Below are 18,403 nucleotides of genomic sequence, written 5' to 3' on the forward strand. Positions count from 1 at the left end.
AATTCCACAACGCCAACCCCAGATGTCACGGCTGGAGGTGGGGGAAACCCCCAGCCGTGCGGTGCCAGGAGATGGTAGGGTTACCCCTTGGCCGGGACCACAGAGTTAGGGAGCAGGTCACCTCCTATTGCGTCCCTAACGCTGACCCTGTCTCCTGTCAGTATGAGCCGACCTTGGTGGTAGGAGGGCTCATACGCCGGAACCTAAAAGTCCCTGCAAGCCCTCAAGTCGGCCCTGAACTAGGGGACAGAGTAAGACGACCTGCTCCTCCTAGACACGGAGGAGCAGGAGTCTCAACGGCCATGCAACACAGGGGATACAAAAACAGCTATGGCAGTGGCAGTCAAATGGAACCAACTCATCACTCACCTGCCACAGACAACACAACCAGGAACCCATGTGCAGGTGCTGTAAGTACAAGACAACAACGGACACAGCACACACCAGACATCACACAGGAACCCTGGACCATAAGCTGCAATAACACAAAACCCCACACACACCTAGATAACACCGTGTAACAAAGGTTTTAAACTTATGATCGGAAGGGTGGCCCTTACAAGAAGGATGGAATCCACAGGAGGCTGCTTCAGCCAAGCATGACTGAAAGCAACCTACTGAGCTGTGCTCCAGACACAGGCTTTATAGGGCAAATTGGCCACACCCACCGGTCAACCACACCCAGTGACACAACACACACACTGGGAAGGAAGTTAACCCTTCCAGCACACAGAAGGGAAAACACACATACAGGGGAAGTGACCAACCTGATCACCCTGTGGCTGTTGCCGCTGGCAACAACATGGGTGGCAGCCGTCCTGGGAGACAGCCCGAAGACCGAGACACTGCCACCACATGTACATAATACCAAACGTTGCCACGGGCAGCCACAGTGAAAGGACGATGTCCGTGCGCACCAAACAACAACAAGTGCACACCAGACATACAAACAAAGTGCATCCACACACGCACACAACTCCCCGGGAACCGCACACATAGCTGTTGTCCGCGGCAACCGCACTGAGGCCAACTACAATATGCCTCAGCTGCGGTTGAAACAACAACCACAACCGCGGGCAACTGTATGCGGCTCCCAAGGAGTCACGACCATAACCGTGGCCGTGACACCAGAGCCCAAAAGTTTCAGGGCACTGAAGTGATTAAATGTTCACCACGAGGGGGCGATTTTGACAAATTAGTTCAGAAAAAATAGGCAGGTTGGATATTTAGATTGGGCACAGTCAAACCTACCAGTTTGAATGACCAGATATCACTCCCCTGTTTCATTGACTGAGGCGGTATTTAGGGATATTTCACATATCTCAATACCAAATTGGAGATGGTAATGGTAGGTACGGAGTACCCCAACCAATGCATCAGGGGGTTTAGAGGTATGGACTTTGCCTTCCCCTCCACCACTCCCATACATTTTTCCTTTGTGTTTGTAGTTAATAGATGTGCTTGAGCATAATAATGCTCAATATTCAAATACGTCACAAGAAAGGGGTAATAACATTGTACCTTTTCAGGCCTCTTTTCCCTGTCTTTAGTTCATGTAAATCTGTCTAGCAAACATGTATATTCCATGGAATTATCTTTCTTCTCAACATTGGATTGGTCAACAATAAATTATGTCATTGTTACAGTACCTAGATACTCATTTAAGTCATGTTTAATCACTTTGTATTAATAACTAGGGGTAGGCAATTAGCAGTTTATGAGATACGTGTCATGAAATATAACGTTCTACATGATGACCCTAAATGGGGGATTCATAATAATAATGATCTCCATTCTACTCCCATGCCTCGTCCCTATACATTTATATACAGATCCCCCTTACTTGCCATTCTTTTCATAAGTACCTATCCACATGGCTGCAGGCCATTGGGGAACGGAATATACATTCTAACTCCGCCTCACCTGACCCAGCCCCTGCAACCTTATTGGTTTGTTCATCTTCAATGGGCGGGGTAAAGGCCTCTTAAGACACACCTGGTAGCGCGCGCCACGGCCATACCAGAGCCGGACATGCGAACTCCCATTATCAGAGGGGGTTGCGTCTTGCTATACACATGTGACCTCTTGTTTAGCTAAGAGCGCAACCTCCCATTATCAGAGGGTGTATGCTGAGGGAAAATGTTAGCGCATATATTTCTGAAATCCCATGCACTGATGTGTAATAGCATAAGAAACCACTAAATTGTTTCAAGTACTGATGAGCACCGATGTTAAGAAGATTTCAGCTATATCCTCTACTGCACAATCTCAGAAAGCGCGCTGCACAGGTGCAGATGCAGGAGACATGGGGAAGTTATAGATATCATGTATCTGCAACTGCACAGTAGGGGGTATAGCTGCCATCTTGGAAAGCTATGGATTGTGAAGCTTGTTAAATTGCTACTGATTAGCATCATACCAGCTAAGGTAATCCCTTTATATGTCAGCGTTGTTATGAGCAACAGGGATCTCTGGACTGTTTCTAACTAATGTTGTTTGAGCCAGTCTGTCTTACCAATTAATTAAGATCTTTTATCGACTAGCTTAGTCTGATGTTTGCTGGGAGGAGCTTTTTGATTTATTTGGATCTAAACAATGGGGGGGGGGGGCTGATTTATCAAACTGGGGTAAAATAAATCTGGCCTAGTTTCCCATAGCAGCCAATCAGATTCCTCCTTTCATTTTCCAAAAGGAGCAGTGAAAAATGAAAGGTGGAATCTGATGGTTTGCTATGGGCAACTTTGCACCATAAATCTCCCCCTGTATCTTTAGATTTTGTGCCTCTTTGTTGTGCATAACCAATGCTCTGTGCAGTGGTTTCTAGAATCATTGTTCATTGGCTTTACTTGAGTGCATTTTGGGATTTGTTGTTCCATGTTCTTATTGTTGTCCTTATTGTAGCTGCGTTTGTTGTGGGTTTAGCTTCCTGTTTGTTGTTTGGGTTTGTGTTTTTTTGCTGTCTAGTTTGACTTAGAGTCATTTTCTGGTAGGCTTTATTTCTCTTACCTACATTTATCAATCTCCACTTGTACGCCATTGCCATTTTCCATCTGATTCATTACCAGTCTCCATCTTCCACATCCAATTTGTTGTCATTGCCTGTCAATCTAGTGCAGTTTTTTTCTTCATATATAATCTAATACGTGCTTCATATATTTTTTTCTGGTGACCATCTGGTGATGGCATTTTTTCAATTTATTCAGAAAAGTCCCTTTAAAGGATAACTGTTGCATTTTTTTTATTTTATTTTTTACTATTGGATTTTGGTGATTAATATCACCTTTTTGGCCCTGTTTTAATTTTTGATTGTTTAATAAATAACCCCTAAAAGCCACATTTTTGCATTTTTGTCCCCAGTATTGGCTATTGTTATCTGAGATAAAAATCAGGTTGCTAGGCATCCACGTCTACCAGTTTGCTCAGAGGAAGATGGGGGACGCACAAGCAGTCCTCCTGCCTGCGTGCGCGCTCACATTACTGGCCAGAACTGACAGCCAGAGTAAAAGTTGTAAGGGAATGGATAACAAGCCAGGTCCTCCCTGGCAGCTGATAACAGTGCCTGGGCTGTGTACACTTTTACACATCCCTGTGCTTGGCAGACGCTCCCTCAGCAGTGCTGGAGTATGGGGGCTGGAGCAGGGGCCGCTCAGCAACATGTGGTAAGAGGAGAGCTTGGAGGACTACAGGCTTCAGCCAGACCTGGGAACTTCACTGCAGGACCCCCCTATACAGTGCTGGTCTTCACTAACTTCACTGCAGATGTCCTATGGATTAACCCCTGCATGACTGCATGGCTTCACCAACTTCTTTGCATCCTACAAATACCCCCTGCATGGGTTCAGTAAGTACAGCCCCCATAACCTTGTATTAACCTTTAAATGAGTTCACTATGTACAGCCCCACATTACCCCAGATTAACCCTTTATTACCATGCATGGCTATGCTCTTCCTATACATTGTATTAACCCCTTAGCCCTACACATGGCTCTGCTCTTCCTATAGTATTAAACCCTGCAGCACAGTCAGTAAGTTCCATATATACTGTACCATCTGTATACACAGTTCAACGCAAACATTTGGGAGGGCTCTGATTACTGGCACTTTTGGGGGGGCTTTTGTTACTGGCACATTTGAGGGGGGCTCTTGTTACTGGCACATGATTGGGGTCATCTATGGGGGCACATTTTACTGGCACCATTTTTTTTTTCAAAAGTTGGAAGAAATCGGTTTTTCTTTTAAGTTGCCATATTTTGACCCCTATACGTTTTTTGTAATTATGTGTACAGAGCTGTGTGGGGGCTCATTTTTTGCGGCACAATCTCATCTTTTCATTGATACCATTCTGGGGCGTGTATGACTTTTTTATCACCTTTTATTTAACTTCTTTTGAAGAAATAGAGCATCCAAAAATGACAAATCGGCCATTTGGACACTTTTTTCTGGTTTTCCGTTTACCAAATTTAAATATAAAAAAATTTGATAGTATGGGTATTTTCGCATATTGTGACACCGATGATATGTATTTTATAAAAAAAAAAAATCATTTTGGCAAAAGGGGGTTGATTTGAACTTTTATATGTTTTTTTTATTTCATTTTTTTAAACATTTGTTTTTGCAATTTTGTATAGTTCCCATAGGGAACTATAACATGCAATCATTAGATTGCTATTCTAATATAGTCCAATGCAATAGAATTGGACTATATAAGAAAATTGCATATTTCCTATGGAGCCTATTACAAGTTAGGCTCCATAGGAAATACTATGCAGCAGCCTGGGTTTCATTGATAGAGACCCAGGCTGCAGCAGGGAGGCTCCATCTTTCTGTGTCCAAGCTAAATTGAGGCTCTACAATCCAGCCACTTCCTAACGTGTATGTGATAGAAGGAGGAGGAGGGCGTGTTTAAGTGGGGAGAGCAATGATTGGTTGAGGTGCAGAAGCTAGTGCATGAGAGGAGCTCAATGCATTGTGGGTAGTAAGGGCAGGCGGGATTAGCCTCAGGGTGAGGGCAGTGGTGGCCATGTTAACAGAATAGTGAAATTGCAGTTTTATGCAGACTGGTTGCTAAGGGCTGAATCTTATTAAATATGGGGTAAGTGAGTCTAATAGTTATTGATTCGGGAATATCATGTTATTAGTAACTACATATATGAAAATTGAAATTAGAGTCTAAATGTGACAGTTATCCTTTAAGGGTAGATATAAGCGTGACATAAATATTCTGGACTCTGATGCAAAATGTAAGGAACAAAAAGAAAGCAAAGAATGAGCTTGCAGTCTAAAGAAATTTGTTGCAACACATGTCCATAGTTCTGCTCGGTGCATGGAGACGTGGAGCCAGGTCCTGGGTATCTTCTGCAAGAAGGCAATGTCCAAGGCCAAGCATAAAATATAAAATAAAAACTTTGTTTATTCAATATACATGATAAAAAACTGAGATGTGCACCCACATTAAAAAGGAACATAGAAGCTTGCTGATATGTTTTGAGTTTGCACAGAAAATCTTAATCATAACTCTATGGTGAGCACTTGAATATCAGACATATCATATACCATGAATAGAACTGGTCTCCTCATATGGGGCAGGGGAACTTTTTAGATCCTCTTAAAGGGGTTGTCCGGGTTCAAAGCTGCCCAGCTTTTAGTGCCGGTGGGGGTCACCAGGCTCATCGCTAGGTGGAAGCCTCCATATAGCTTATTCATGGAGAGCCTGGTATGTCACTGGATCTTCAGAAAAAGCCTTCGCCCTGTGTGATTCAGCACAGGCCAAAGGAGAGCATCAAAGCATGAAATGCTACAATGCTCATATCAGAGGAACTGCCTGGGTGAAAACACGGATATGTCCGGGTTCAGCTCTGAACCCAGACAACTCCTTTAAGCTCCAGGAAACAGGTGAATCTGAAATCTCTGTACCCCTAACCTTATTCTCCTGGGAATGTAGGACATAAATTAGCACTACAAAGGGAAACCCATTGTCTTTAAATAGCATTATATTGTGGGGATAGTTGAAAGGGGCTAGAGATGGGCTAATTTTCATAAATTGTGGGTACAAATACATTTTACAAGAATCAAAAGTACTTTAAATGCCAGGAAAAGTCTCCCCCCCCCCACCCCCGCCCGCCCACTCTCTCCACTCTCATTTCTCCCATATCGAATCTCAAGATATTCATCTAATTAGGGATGAGAGAATTTCATATTTAGAAGTTTGTGCACGCGTTTGTGTTGCAGTATTTACTGAATTGCGTTATAGATTCCGTTACCACAGACCATAACGCAATTCCATGACGGAATGCATAACGGAATGCCTTTAGAGCCATTCCGTTATTCATGCCGTCACAATAGAAGTCTATGGCCTGCATAACAGATCCGTCCGGTTTCCGTTATGCAGGAGAGGACTCCAACATAACGTAAACCAGACGGATCCGTTATGCAGGCCATAGACTTCTATTATTACTGAATTAATAACGAAATGCCTCTAAAGACATTCCGTTATGTATTCCGTCATGGAATTGCATTATGGTCCGTGATAACGGAATCCATAACGCAATTCAGTAAATACCACAACACAAACCCGCACACAAACTTCAAAATATGAAATTCGCTCATCCCTAATGAATCAAATACAAATAAAAAAAATCTGGTCAAATTTTAAGTATAAACAATTGATTTGCTCTTCTCTATGAATGACATTTATTGAACTGGACGGCATCTAGTAGCTCGATGTGCATTTCCAAATTGAAAAGTATAGTGTTCCTATTAGATGATAAGTCTCTATTATGTTGGATTATAGAGCAGGCAGAGCTGTTCCATAATCTCATCTGTTGAAGAGCTACAGCAGGGAACATTTTATCTCAGAACAAACAATAACGCTGTTATCTTCATCACTGGAAGATATACTTTATAGCCCAGCCACACATTCATCATTCAAGTGGTAAAATACTATGACATAGGGTTCTCCTTATTACATGGTTTCACAGACATGTTCTTGCTTTGCATTTGCCTTGTCTTCTTTTTATGTGACTCTAAATCTGGCTTTATAAGAGTTTTAAAACCCACGATTTATGGAGGCAACAACATGCACTTTTATTTAGTTTTTTATCTTGCTGCCATAAAAGTAAGCATGATTTATTTTGGCATTATGATCTTTCCCTGATTATACATGAAACAAAAAACATCAGTCTAATCTCAGGCTTGGTTTAGTTTTTTTATGGAATGCGGCAGATGGAATGACAGATGTCACATCAATATAATTTGGCTCACACTCTCATTTCCATTGTTGAACGCAGCAGGAGCCTATCTTTAGGTTAAGGCTCTCTTAGGTATACAATATATATGTATATATATATATATATATATATATATATATGCAGTACATTTCAGCTACAGCTATATCTTCTCCCTAGTGCACTTGTACATGCTGCCTTGCACTTTTGTAAAGGCCTCCCATGTGGTTCTTTAATATTTGGAAGAATATAACTAGTTTATGTAATTGCTTCTGTGGGGTTTTGCTCTGGTAGACAGGCTAGCGGACGCAGTATAGAGACAATTACAAAGTCTTTAACAGTTCGGTGTTTATTCACACATAAGGAAAAAACTAAATGACTGTTCACAGTCTTGGTGTTTGTTCACACCATGCAATGTCCATAGAACAAAATCTTCACCTGGTTAGCAGTTTTCCACCTGCAGTCCACAGCAGGCTTTAGGGGCCTGTTCCTCGGCATGCGGCTCTCAGCCCTTTAGCACGGCACAAATTCACAGGACCCAAAATACAGAGACTCCCCAGCTTCTCTGTCAGATGGAGGATCATCCACACACAGTTGAGACTGCTGGCTGGGTTTTATATAGGCCAAAAAAGACCCGGCTTGGAGCGTGGGGAGAAGCCACCCACCCACCCAGCACTTTGGCTACTCCCAGTAAGAGCTGGCCCGGATCGGCTTTACAGCCATACTAACACCAAACAGTGTCATTCAGCACTAACTGCCGCCGACACTTAAAACTACCGGCTTTTACCTCACCGAGGCCAGGAATCTCGGAGACACATACCTTCCATCAATGACGGCACCTTGCGCCTTCCTACACTTCTCATCTAATATCCCATTATGCTTTAATCCATTTGTGGTCCATTTTGTGTCTGTTCTTTAACGCCTGTTACATGTCTGTTTTAAGAACAGTGGTAGTCTGTGGGCTTATTCACACCCTGTTTTTCGATGGCCAGTGAAAAAAAAAATTGAACGTTGTATTTTGGCCATTTAACTGACCAATAGCATCCATACAATCCATACAATTGATGGGGACAGTTTTTACTGCTGTTTCTCAGAAAGGCATCAGTGAAAAAGTAGGCCATTAAAAATGAACTGTTTTACTATTTATAATGTCCTTTTTTTGTGTCATGTGAATTTAGCCTTACATTTGGGTAAATGAAGAATCGGGGTGCCCATCCTGGCTGCCCAGCTGGCTTTGTTTTTATCAGTCTTTTATGTTATACCCTTCCTCGACCTATCCCAAGATAAGTGGGGCTTGATGAGCAGATAAAAAAAAATAATATATATATAATTTTGAGATACTTTGTCAGAAGATGTTTATGCTATATGTGTCTATATGTAACTGATGTGTGGTTGTGATGCAGATTGGAGCTTGCTGAGGGTTCTGCCTCAATATTTTGTCACAATGTTTTATTACATTTTTCTGGTAAAAAATGGTGGTCCTCTTCATTTTGATACAAGTTTATGATGTGATTACACTACACAAGCTGGTAAATTAAAACCTGAGGAATATAGGCACTGTATATTGCTTTTTGTCTAGTCCGCTGAGGGGTTGGTGCTTGGCATCAGGGTTTAAACAAGACCTAATACTGGAGTCTTTCACTGCCTCTTAGCCATAGCTAGGTATAGCTAAAAATCTAAATCAAGTGTACTGTAAATGTTCCAAAGGGTCAGCCCATAGGACTTCTGGATGGTCCCTAATTGGTGGTAAGGAACTGTGTAGAGATCCTATCAATGCATTCTATAATGATAGCAACCAATGTTCATGAAAAGGAGATATGAGCAAACCAGCACTAAATAGGCACCTCATTTTAATCTGTGTCCCCTCACCTCTGTGGTCCTAATCAAAATATATAAGGGAACCTGTTATATGGATTTCACTAGTATAATAGCATGGGTCCACATGTGCACCATTGAAATACAATGGTTTATCCATATCTAGCTGAAGGGTCTAGCTATGGGAGATGAAGAGATAACAGTCACACCCAGAACTTGATATCCCAAAGGTCCCACTGCCACATAAGACACTAGTATGATACATAGCACATGGAGGGGATGACATATTTTTCATTGAGGACTAGGGGCTTCCAGTTATGCCTCTGATCAAGATCTTTGATGTTATTCAATCCTTACTTGCAGTAATGATAAAAATGTATAGAAGACATTTCTTAAAACGATAGAGAAAAGATAAAGATAAAAGATAGAGAACAAGTTTAACCTAATCACTTAGTTGGGCCTGTCCTCTATCTCAAGGTTGTCCGTATTGTATTCTGGGAACTGCAATCAGCAGACACAAGCAAGACATAAAACTGTAGAGGAAATCACCTCTTGATGGATAAAGCCTTTATGGTTGATGTTTGCTACTGTTCATTTTTTTCATTTTCTTACTTGATAACATCTATAGATTCACTGTAATAAATATAGTGAAAAAAAAAATCCTACTACTAGCTTTAATTTGAGGTATGAATTTGTGAAAAATACAAAAAAATATGACTCAGTATGACATATTAACTAAAAGAAAAATAATGACTCACCTAATTTGTATTTTCAGAGGCAACAGTTTTAAGCTATGATGGAAGCATGTTTATGAAGATTCAGCTCCCTGTGGTCATGCACACAGAGGCAGAAGATGTTTCACTGCGTTTCCGGTCTCAGCGTGCTTATGGTATTTTAATGGCGACTACATCCAGAGATTCTGCAGATACCTTACGTTTAGAACTGGATGCTGGACGTGTAAAACTAACGGTCAATTTAGGTAACACAAAAAAAAAAAAATCAAAAACTAACCTGTCTACTCATTTCAAATCACATTTAATCTTGCTTGCTCTCACATAAGTTACTTTTTTCTTTTATTTTTGCACAATGTCCATTTTTATACTTAGAAAATTTACATATTTATTTTGCTTGCACAAAACACAATTCATAGCAGTTGAAAAAGAGAAGACGAAAAAAAAAAGGATCTGTCGTAGTCTCCAAAGAGTTGTCAGACGAAGAACGGTCCAGATAATGACTTCTATAGAGTTCTTTTCGCTGGAGTTTGTTGTACTACGTGTGCTTCTCTTTTTGAACAATCTCTTCTACACTGTTTCACACTAAAAATTCATTTTGCTTAATTTTCTTATTTTATTTTTTTGTGGTTGCATTTTTAAGTTTTTCAATCAAAAGTGAACAATAACCCTTCAATGACCAAGGTCTGCGGCCCTTAGCATACAGTCTGGAGAACATTATCCACACAATTTCTTACACAGAAAAATGCATTGGTGGCCCAGAAGAAAAAAGATATTGAAATTGATTATATTAAATGTCAAAAATAATTTTCTTGACATTTACTTTTCATATGTTCTACATTTTACTTAGAATTATTGTTTTTGTTATTGTTTTTGATTAATTGTAAGCAATATGGTTTTTGGATCGTTGTAGTTTTTAGATGAAAGTAAAGAATAAGAAATAAATATAGACACTGCTTTATTATAGGAAAAGATGTTACTGGAATCCTGCTGAATTGCACAGTGTTTAGGAGTAGCTTTTAAATAGCAACATGAATTTAAGGCTGAGAAATGCTTTACGTGCAGCTTTTCAGATGTTCCTTTGCCTCCCTCTCGTGGCTGACATTTGCTGCTTTACAGTAGGACCCATCAATGCAGCTGTGTTCTGTAGCAAGATGTGTGCGTGTTTTGATCCCAGACTGTTTGCCACCACTTTTCTGATGCGGTTGACGACACATGACAAACTCTGCTACTTGGGATTAAAATCTTGGTTTTCAAATATATGTTCTCCCCAAAGGATCAAATATGAGATGATTCTGAACACAATGAACTAGATTTTTTTTTTTAGCTGATACAAATAAAAGAAACAAAATGGTTATCGCTTTTCATTTAACAAGTCTCCTTTGCTGTTTCTATTTTTGTTTAGTATTTTTATTACTATTATTTTGATCTTATACTTTTTCTAATAATTAAAAAAAAATACTTATCTGTTTCAAGTTATGGGACATTTTCTCTTTAGCATCAACAATTGTAATTTTCTATTTGCCAACGCATACATTTTTAAATCTTTGGGGTGGAACATTACTGCACAAGATGGATGATCTTTTTGGCAAGCTCGATACCCCCATTGTGATGGAACTTAATACTGTGTATCCAGTTTTTCAATGTTCTGGCACAGATGGGGAGATAGTTAGCGGCCTGTCTAGATCTACGTCTTGCTTTAAAGAGTACAGCTTTAAAGAGTACTGAGGTTTATCTTCATGTAGCACAGTTTGAATTGGCCAATATAATATAATACAATCTTGAAATACAGTATTTAAGACAATTTTTGTCTATGAGTAATACTGGCACAAGAATATACTTGTGTAGAATGGCCACATGTGCATGTGTCTGTCCCCGGAAGGGTGGACTGTAATTTTATTGGATGTCTGCAGCTAATACCTTGAAGGATAAATATTCATTTCTCATCTATTCTTCCCTATCTAGACTGTATCAGGATTAACTGTAATTCCAGTAAGTGCCTATTCAACAATTATTTCTTTTTTTTTCTACTGTATATTAAATATGGAATATTATAAAATTATTAAATGCATATTAGTAAAAACAAACACATTAATGCATGGACTATAATAGGTATTTTTAGAGTTTGAGTTGATAATAAAAGGAAATCTGGACTGTGACTTTATTCTTACATGCTAGAATTATAGCATTTGTTTTGTCAAAATGTATTTCTAGATTGTAATTTTACCTGTGGAGTAATTACACATAAATGTAATTCATTAATAAAAGGTGAAAGGCATTAACTGTAACACATTAATAAAAAAGGTTTACAGAATAAAAAAGGCTAAAAAAAAGCAGCCTATTATTGAAGCATCAATGCAAATGGTTGAATTTTTTTAACCATCAATTGCAAAATATGAATCTATTATAATAAACATATTATATAGTATGATTCTATATTTGTTTATTTTTATTTATTTATTGAAGATAAGTGATCAAAATAGTTACCCTACGGTAGATGTTCGCTTAAGGAAAAATATAATACTGGTTTTCAAATGCTCTTAACAGGTTAAAGAAAGAATATTTTCCTAATATTCTTATATATTTTTAAGTTAAATGAATCTATAATCAAAAATTGAATTGTTTACATCAATCATTTATGCTAGCTATAGCTTTGGTGTTAATTTAATAGCGTGCAGTTTTTAAACTGACCCATAACCTCATCATAGAGTGACACTTTCTATTCCTCACACTTTACATTTCAGCAGTCACCCCATTATCATCACAAAGTAGGATTACATTGAATGTTAAATTCTCTATAATAAAACTGGTGACAGATGACACAGGATTACACTACTTATATTAGGTAATTGGTACTGCACAACCCCTTCTTCTTCCTGAATAGTGAGTCCATTGCACATGTCACAAAGCATACTTGTAATGCTGATAAAGTAATCTAAAATCTCTGAAGCGCCAGTGGTAGCAGCTTACACAAGATGGTTGTTACAATAATCATGTGAAAAATAAAAGTATACAATAAAAATAGATTAATAATAATAATAAAATATGTTTCACTATATTTTTAAATAAAAAAGGGATATGTTCCCTTTAAAGTCAATGGATTATGAATGACACAACTGATGAAAAAAAAGTATTAATCTTTCAAACCTTGTAACATATAAAAACATACAAGCTTACACCTTGTAAGGGAACCTGTCTTGTGGATATTTGATTATGATCTAATTATATACAATCATTAACTACTAAAAAGTACCTTAGATTTATTCACTTACTGGTGTGACAGATGGTTACCTCATAATGTACTCACAAAGATGCCACATGCTGCATGCCAATGAGCTGATTTGAGTCCAGCGTGATGTCATTGAGTCCAGCGTTTATTTAATTCAGAGATATAGCCACTCCCCTGCCCACCTGCTGCTGATTCATATGGAAAATAACTGTCAATCAGCAGCAGGTAGGCGGGGAGAGTCAGGAGCTCATGAATATTCAGGACTCATCCTTATCAGCTGGAGCTGATGTTGACAGATTGACTGGGTCAATTAAAGAAAGTGACCCAACATTTTGCTAAGACAATCAGTCACTTATTTATGTTCCCTTTAGTTAGGACACCATAAAACTGGTGACAGGTTCCCTTTAAGGAAACTATTTCTTCAGCATTTTGTTATATTTATATACATAATACATCATATTGAACAATTCAAGCATAAAAAGATTAGTTTTGATCAGGTTTCCACCAAATTTAACAGGGTTTTCTGAGAATTATTCACGATTTACTTATGTCCCTTAGGCCTCATGCACACGACTGTATTTTGTTTCCGTGTCCGATCGTTTTTTTTTGCGGATAGGATGCGGACCCATTAATTTCAATGGGTCTGCAAAAACGCAGACAGAACACAGTGTGCTGTCCCCATCAGTATGTCCGTTCCGTTGCTCCACCCAAAAAATAGTGCATGTCCTACTTTTTTCTAGTTTACGGACAAGGATAGGCATTATTACAATAGAGCCGCAAAAAAAAAAAAACGGACCCGCAAAAAAAAAAACGGATGCCATACGGAACCGCAAAACACATACAGTCATGTGCATGTTGCCTTAATGTGCATTTGGTGCACTATGGGGTGTGTATGCACCAAAAAAAGCAAATATATGCCTGCTGTGAGCAGTTATAAATTTGTGCCTTAATTTCTAGAGTAGATGATAGTATATCTGTCAGCCGTGTGAGGTCACACCCCTCGCACTTTTAAAAAGCAATGAAGGAAGTGAAAAACAGCAAAAAGAGGTGGTTTACACTCAACATTGTAACTTTTGTGCACCTGAATATTGGCATACACCTAGATTTCAACACAAAAAAAAAAAAATATACAAATATGAATGTAGCCTAAATGACATTTATTCTGTTTTTATTGTACGACTTTCTTAACTTTTTATGACATTCATTATGAGTGGCTTTTGGTGTCAAAACAATTTTCTTTGAGGTTGTTGTCTGCTCTTCTTTCTCTTGAAGCATTGTTCATGCATGAGTTTAGTCCTCCATTTCCTAACAGCTTGGCTAATTGGTTTAGAAAATCTTATTAAGTGGATAAATGTGACTTGCCATAATGGTAAGTAAAGTAATGGTAAGCAAAATTTTTGACAGTGATGAAATAAAAGGTTAAATAATAATGATTAATGTGTAACAAATGATTAATATGCAATAGTATTCAAAATTTTAAGCAATATAAGGCAGGTATTTTTATATTGTAAAATATCATCATCCATTTGTATATCGTTCGAAGGCAATAAAAATGTATCTGATAGGGTTAAAACATTAAATATTGGCAATTTTTATCATAATATAATTTTATATTCATGTTCTTTAACTTGGTCTTGTAACATAAAGACTACTGTAGCAATTCAGAAATATTGGTGAAAATATGTTTTAGTGTCTCCACACATGTATATATGTATTTTATTTTTCTTGTTTGGTTGTGTTTGCACTTTTTATCTTTTTCAATCTATACTATATATTTCTTTAATTTTTTTTTTGGGGTTGAGTTTGCACTTTTTAACTTTTTCAATCTGTGCTTGGTAGGCTAAAAGCCATATATTTCCCCACTGATGTTTCCTTCAAACTGTATGATGGGTATTTAGTAAATTATTTTACTTTTTTCTCTATAAAATTTTAAAGTTAAAGTTTAAATACAATTTTAATAATTTGGCAGGTGATTAAATTCACCATACAATTACTTTATCTTCACTGGACATATATGAAAGGTAGATGCGGTATTTGTTGATGTTTTTGTTGATGTTTCTAATATTTAAGTACTCAACATTAAAATCAAACAATCATTATTATCCGCTATTAATCTAACTGAAAACATTTATATTTAGATTTTTATTGTTGTGCATGAATCCATTATTAGAATGTAGTCATTTAGCCATTCAAAACATTTATATTAATCTTATTTTTGCAACGTGGTTTGCTATTGTGACAATATTGAACTAATGCCTTCTCTTGTATATTTTTATGCATCTTAATGATGTGGTGTAATAACTGCTACAGGTTATGACAAAACTATTGTGCTGTCCTTGTTTCATGCATGCATGGTTCATGCACAAGGACTTATCCTGTCTTGTCCTGTCGTATGATAGAGATACCATATCTCTGATTAGTGCAATTGACAGGCTAATTATGCATTTCCTTCTCTTGAACAGCCAATTAAGAGAGCTGGCCAAGAAATAGGAGGAAGAGCCTACGACGCTCTGCTTACAGCATGCAAAGCCTTAATCTCAATTATAGGCCAGCAATAAAAACCAAAAGTCTGAACTGGAAACACTTTAGGTGAAGGGGGGAAACTCAGAAAACTAAAAGGAAAGTGCCACAATTCACATTGGCAACAGTTTTTTTCAAATAGTAAACCAATTGCCAAATATGTTTGTTAAAGCAGATATTGTATTTGTTAGCGTTCCTAACATGTTTGCTTACAGTAAAGTCAAAAGAATAAGATTTGGGCTTCACAAAATGTGTCAGTTCTCTTATCAGCAATGTTAAAAGCATATAGGTGCACACATAAAAAAAAATGAAATAAAAAATAGGGAATGTGGCAAAAAATATTTTACATGGGTCCTTCACTAGATCTTCTGTATCACTCATGGCAACATACTCTGTCAAAAATATAAACCGGTTGTCTGAGTTAAATAATTCTCATACAAGCCCCCCAATTGGCTAAAATAAAAATAAAAACTCATGTTATACTAATATGTTTCTTTAGCGTCTGGTCATCCTTCAGCTGATGTAACAGGGCTAAGCTGGTATACAGCATGCGACAACGACAGCCAATCAGTATCCTATGTGGTTTACTGCTGAGGACAGTGGTTGGCTGCAGCGGTGCCAGAGAAAAGAGTATACCATGCTTTTTATTTTAGCCATTTGAGGGCTGGTCCAAGGTTTTTAATTTTGTTAGATGACCCCCGTTAACCTAAATTCCATTTCATATTTCTTTATAATAGCTAGGTTAACATGACTCTTACATGTAATTTAATTTACTGTATTGCGATCTTGTTTAAGGATTAAGTTTAACTCACATGGAGAACATAATTTCACAGTCCAAATTTCCTACCATGCCTAATGTAATCAAATTAACAGATTATATATTTTTTATATATATTTAGATATTGAATGTTAAAGTGTTAGAATATGTTAATAATGTCATTTAATGACAATGATATTACAAAAGTTTGTTTGGCATAAATGGGCTACTTAAAGACTAGTAAAAATACAAGAAACATCTATAATTTATCATTTAAAATCTACAAGTCAACAAAAGTTTAAATATTGTTATAAACTTATAAATAAAATGTATTTTTACATTTGTGATTTATCTCCAATCATCATCTCCCATACTGGTTGCACATATGCAGAATATTCTCTCTATATTGTACATAGTATTTGCAAGTCAATGTAATTTGAGCTGAAAATACATGATATCCACTAATTACTTTTTTCTGATCAGTAGTGAAGCTCTTAACAAGTGTGAAGTTTGAGGGTATAGATAGATAGATATAGATATCCCTTGGAATAGAGCAAGAAACAGCACATAAGGCCTTCTAACATTGCCAGATTGTCTGCATAGACAGCATAGCCATTTGCCTATGTTTTACAGTAGCTGCCAATGATTGAGAGTTCATAGACCGAAAAAACATCAGTCTTCTCCCATAGAAAAAAGGGAATGTTAGGGCAGGTGCCTATATAACCTAATCTTTGTGTATAGTATAACGTGCTATCAGGTTTTATACAGGTTTCCATCAACACAGTACAAATGTTTTCTATCATTAAGTTCTCTACCTTTTAATGAAAATGATGAAATGTTAGCCTATAATGTTTGTATCAATAGGTGGTGTGAAAGTTGAAATATTTAGTCTTTTTTATACAGATAGTAACATAGAAAAAAAAAAAGAAATAAAAGGAAAAAATCATACTTCAATATTTTGTTATATCATTTTTGAATTACACAGAGGTTACAGATGTTTAATATTTGCTAAATAAATAAATAAATTAATTTTATATCTAATATATAAAGCTGAGTGTATGAATGTGTGTATGTCCGCTAAATAAATTTGCACCGTTGCATTTACAATCACGAAGTTTGGCACACAGGTACATCAGGTGTCCGAGAAAGTTTTAGACCGGGTCTCAGCTCTCTAGCATCTACCGTTCCTGAGATATTCCCCAAAAATATATATTAGTTAATAGAAGCCTTGTCACATGACCCTTATCAGCCAATAGAAGCTCGTAGGTACTTAGTCTCCACCTACACACAATTTTACATAACACCAGGTTTTCATAACAACCGAGCCATTTTTATTCACTGCTATAGGTCAGCTTTAAAGGGGCAGGGCGCTGTGGATGACACTGTTAAAGGGAGCGGAGTGCTGTGGAAGCCATAGATCAGGGGAATGTAGGGTGGCCATTCAGGCCACCCTCAAAATTCTAACTTAAAAACCCACTCCCGATCCCACTAAACCACACCCCTGACTCAATTAGGCCACACCCCCTCCCACTCAGCTGACAGGGATTGAAAAAATGAAGGTAAAGATCAACTTCTGTCAGCTGCATGGGTGAGAGGGAGGGTGACTTTCTCCCTGTAGCTCATGCTCAGACAGCACAGTGCTGCTGTCTGAGAGTGAGCTGTTCAAAAGGACATCCCTGCCTCTGTCCAAGCCCTGCACCAGACGGAGGACAGGGAGTCTGAAAGCCAGACTGTCCACCCTAAAACCGTATCTCTGGTCACCCTAGGGGCAGGCTGCTATGGAGGTCACAGTTAAGGGGACGGTCCGCTATGGAGGTCAGTATTAAGGGGCATATTGCTGTAGAGGCCACTGTTAAGGGGGCAGGGTGTTGTGGAAATCACTGTTAAGGAGACGGGTTACTGTGGAGGGCACTAAAAAAAGGGTGGATGCTGTGGAGGTCACTGTTAAAGGGGCGGGCCACTGTGGAGGTCACTGTTAAGGGGCAGGATGCTGTGTAGGTCACTGTTAAAGGGACGGGCGCTGTGGAGGTCTCTGTTAAGGGGGAAAGGAACGGTGGAGGTCACAGTTAAGTGGACAGTCCGCTATGGAGGTCAATGTTAAGGGGCAGGGTGCTGTAGAGGTCACTGT

The 18,403-nt window shown here is 38.2% G+C and overlaps 1 protein-coding gene across 8 annotated transcripts in view; it reads left to right on the plus strand.

The window, feature by feature from the left end:
* NRXN1 (neurexin 1) overlaps nucleotides 1-18,403 on the plus strand; it is a 1,537,142-nt gene that overhangs the window by 791,639 nt on the left and 727,100 nt on the right. For 7 of the 8 annotated variants that reach the window (XM_044290694.1, XM_044290695.1, XM_044290700.1 and 4 more), the window contains 2 exons: nucleotides 9,814-10,017; nucleotides 11,735-11,761. In XM_044290694.1, coding sequence (XP_044146629.1) covers nucleotides 9,814-10,017; nucleotides 11,735-11,761 — 231 coding nt within the window. The remainder of the gene's footprint in view (nucleotides 1-9,813; nucleotides 10,018-11,734; nucleotides 11,762-18,403) is intronic. The other variant, XM_044290697.1, reaches the window with a different exon arrangement.

This window comes from Bufo gargarizans, chromosome 4 (genome assembly GCF_014858855.1).
Source record: "Bufo gargarizans isolate SCDJY-AF-19 chromosome 4, ASM1485885v1, whole genome shotgun sequence".
NCBI classification, from domain to species: Eukaryota; Metazoa; Chordata; class Amphibia; order Anura; family Bufonidae; genus Bufo; species Bufo gargarizans.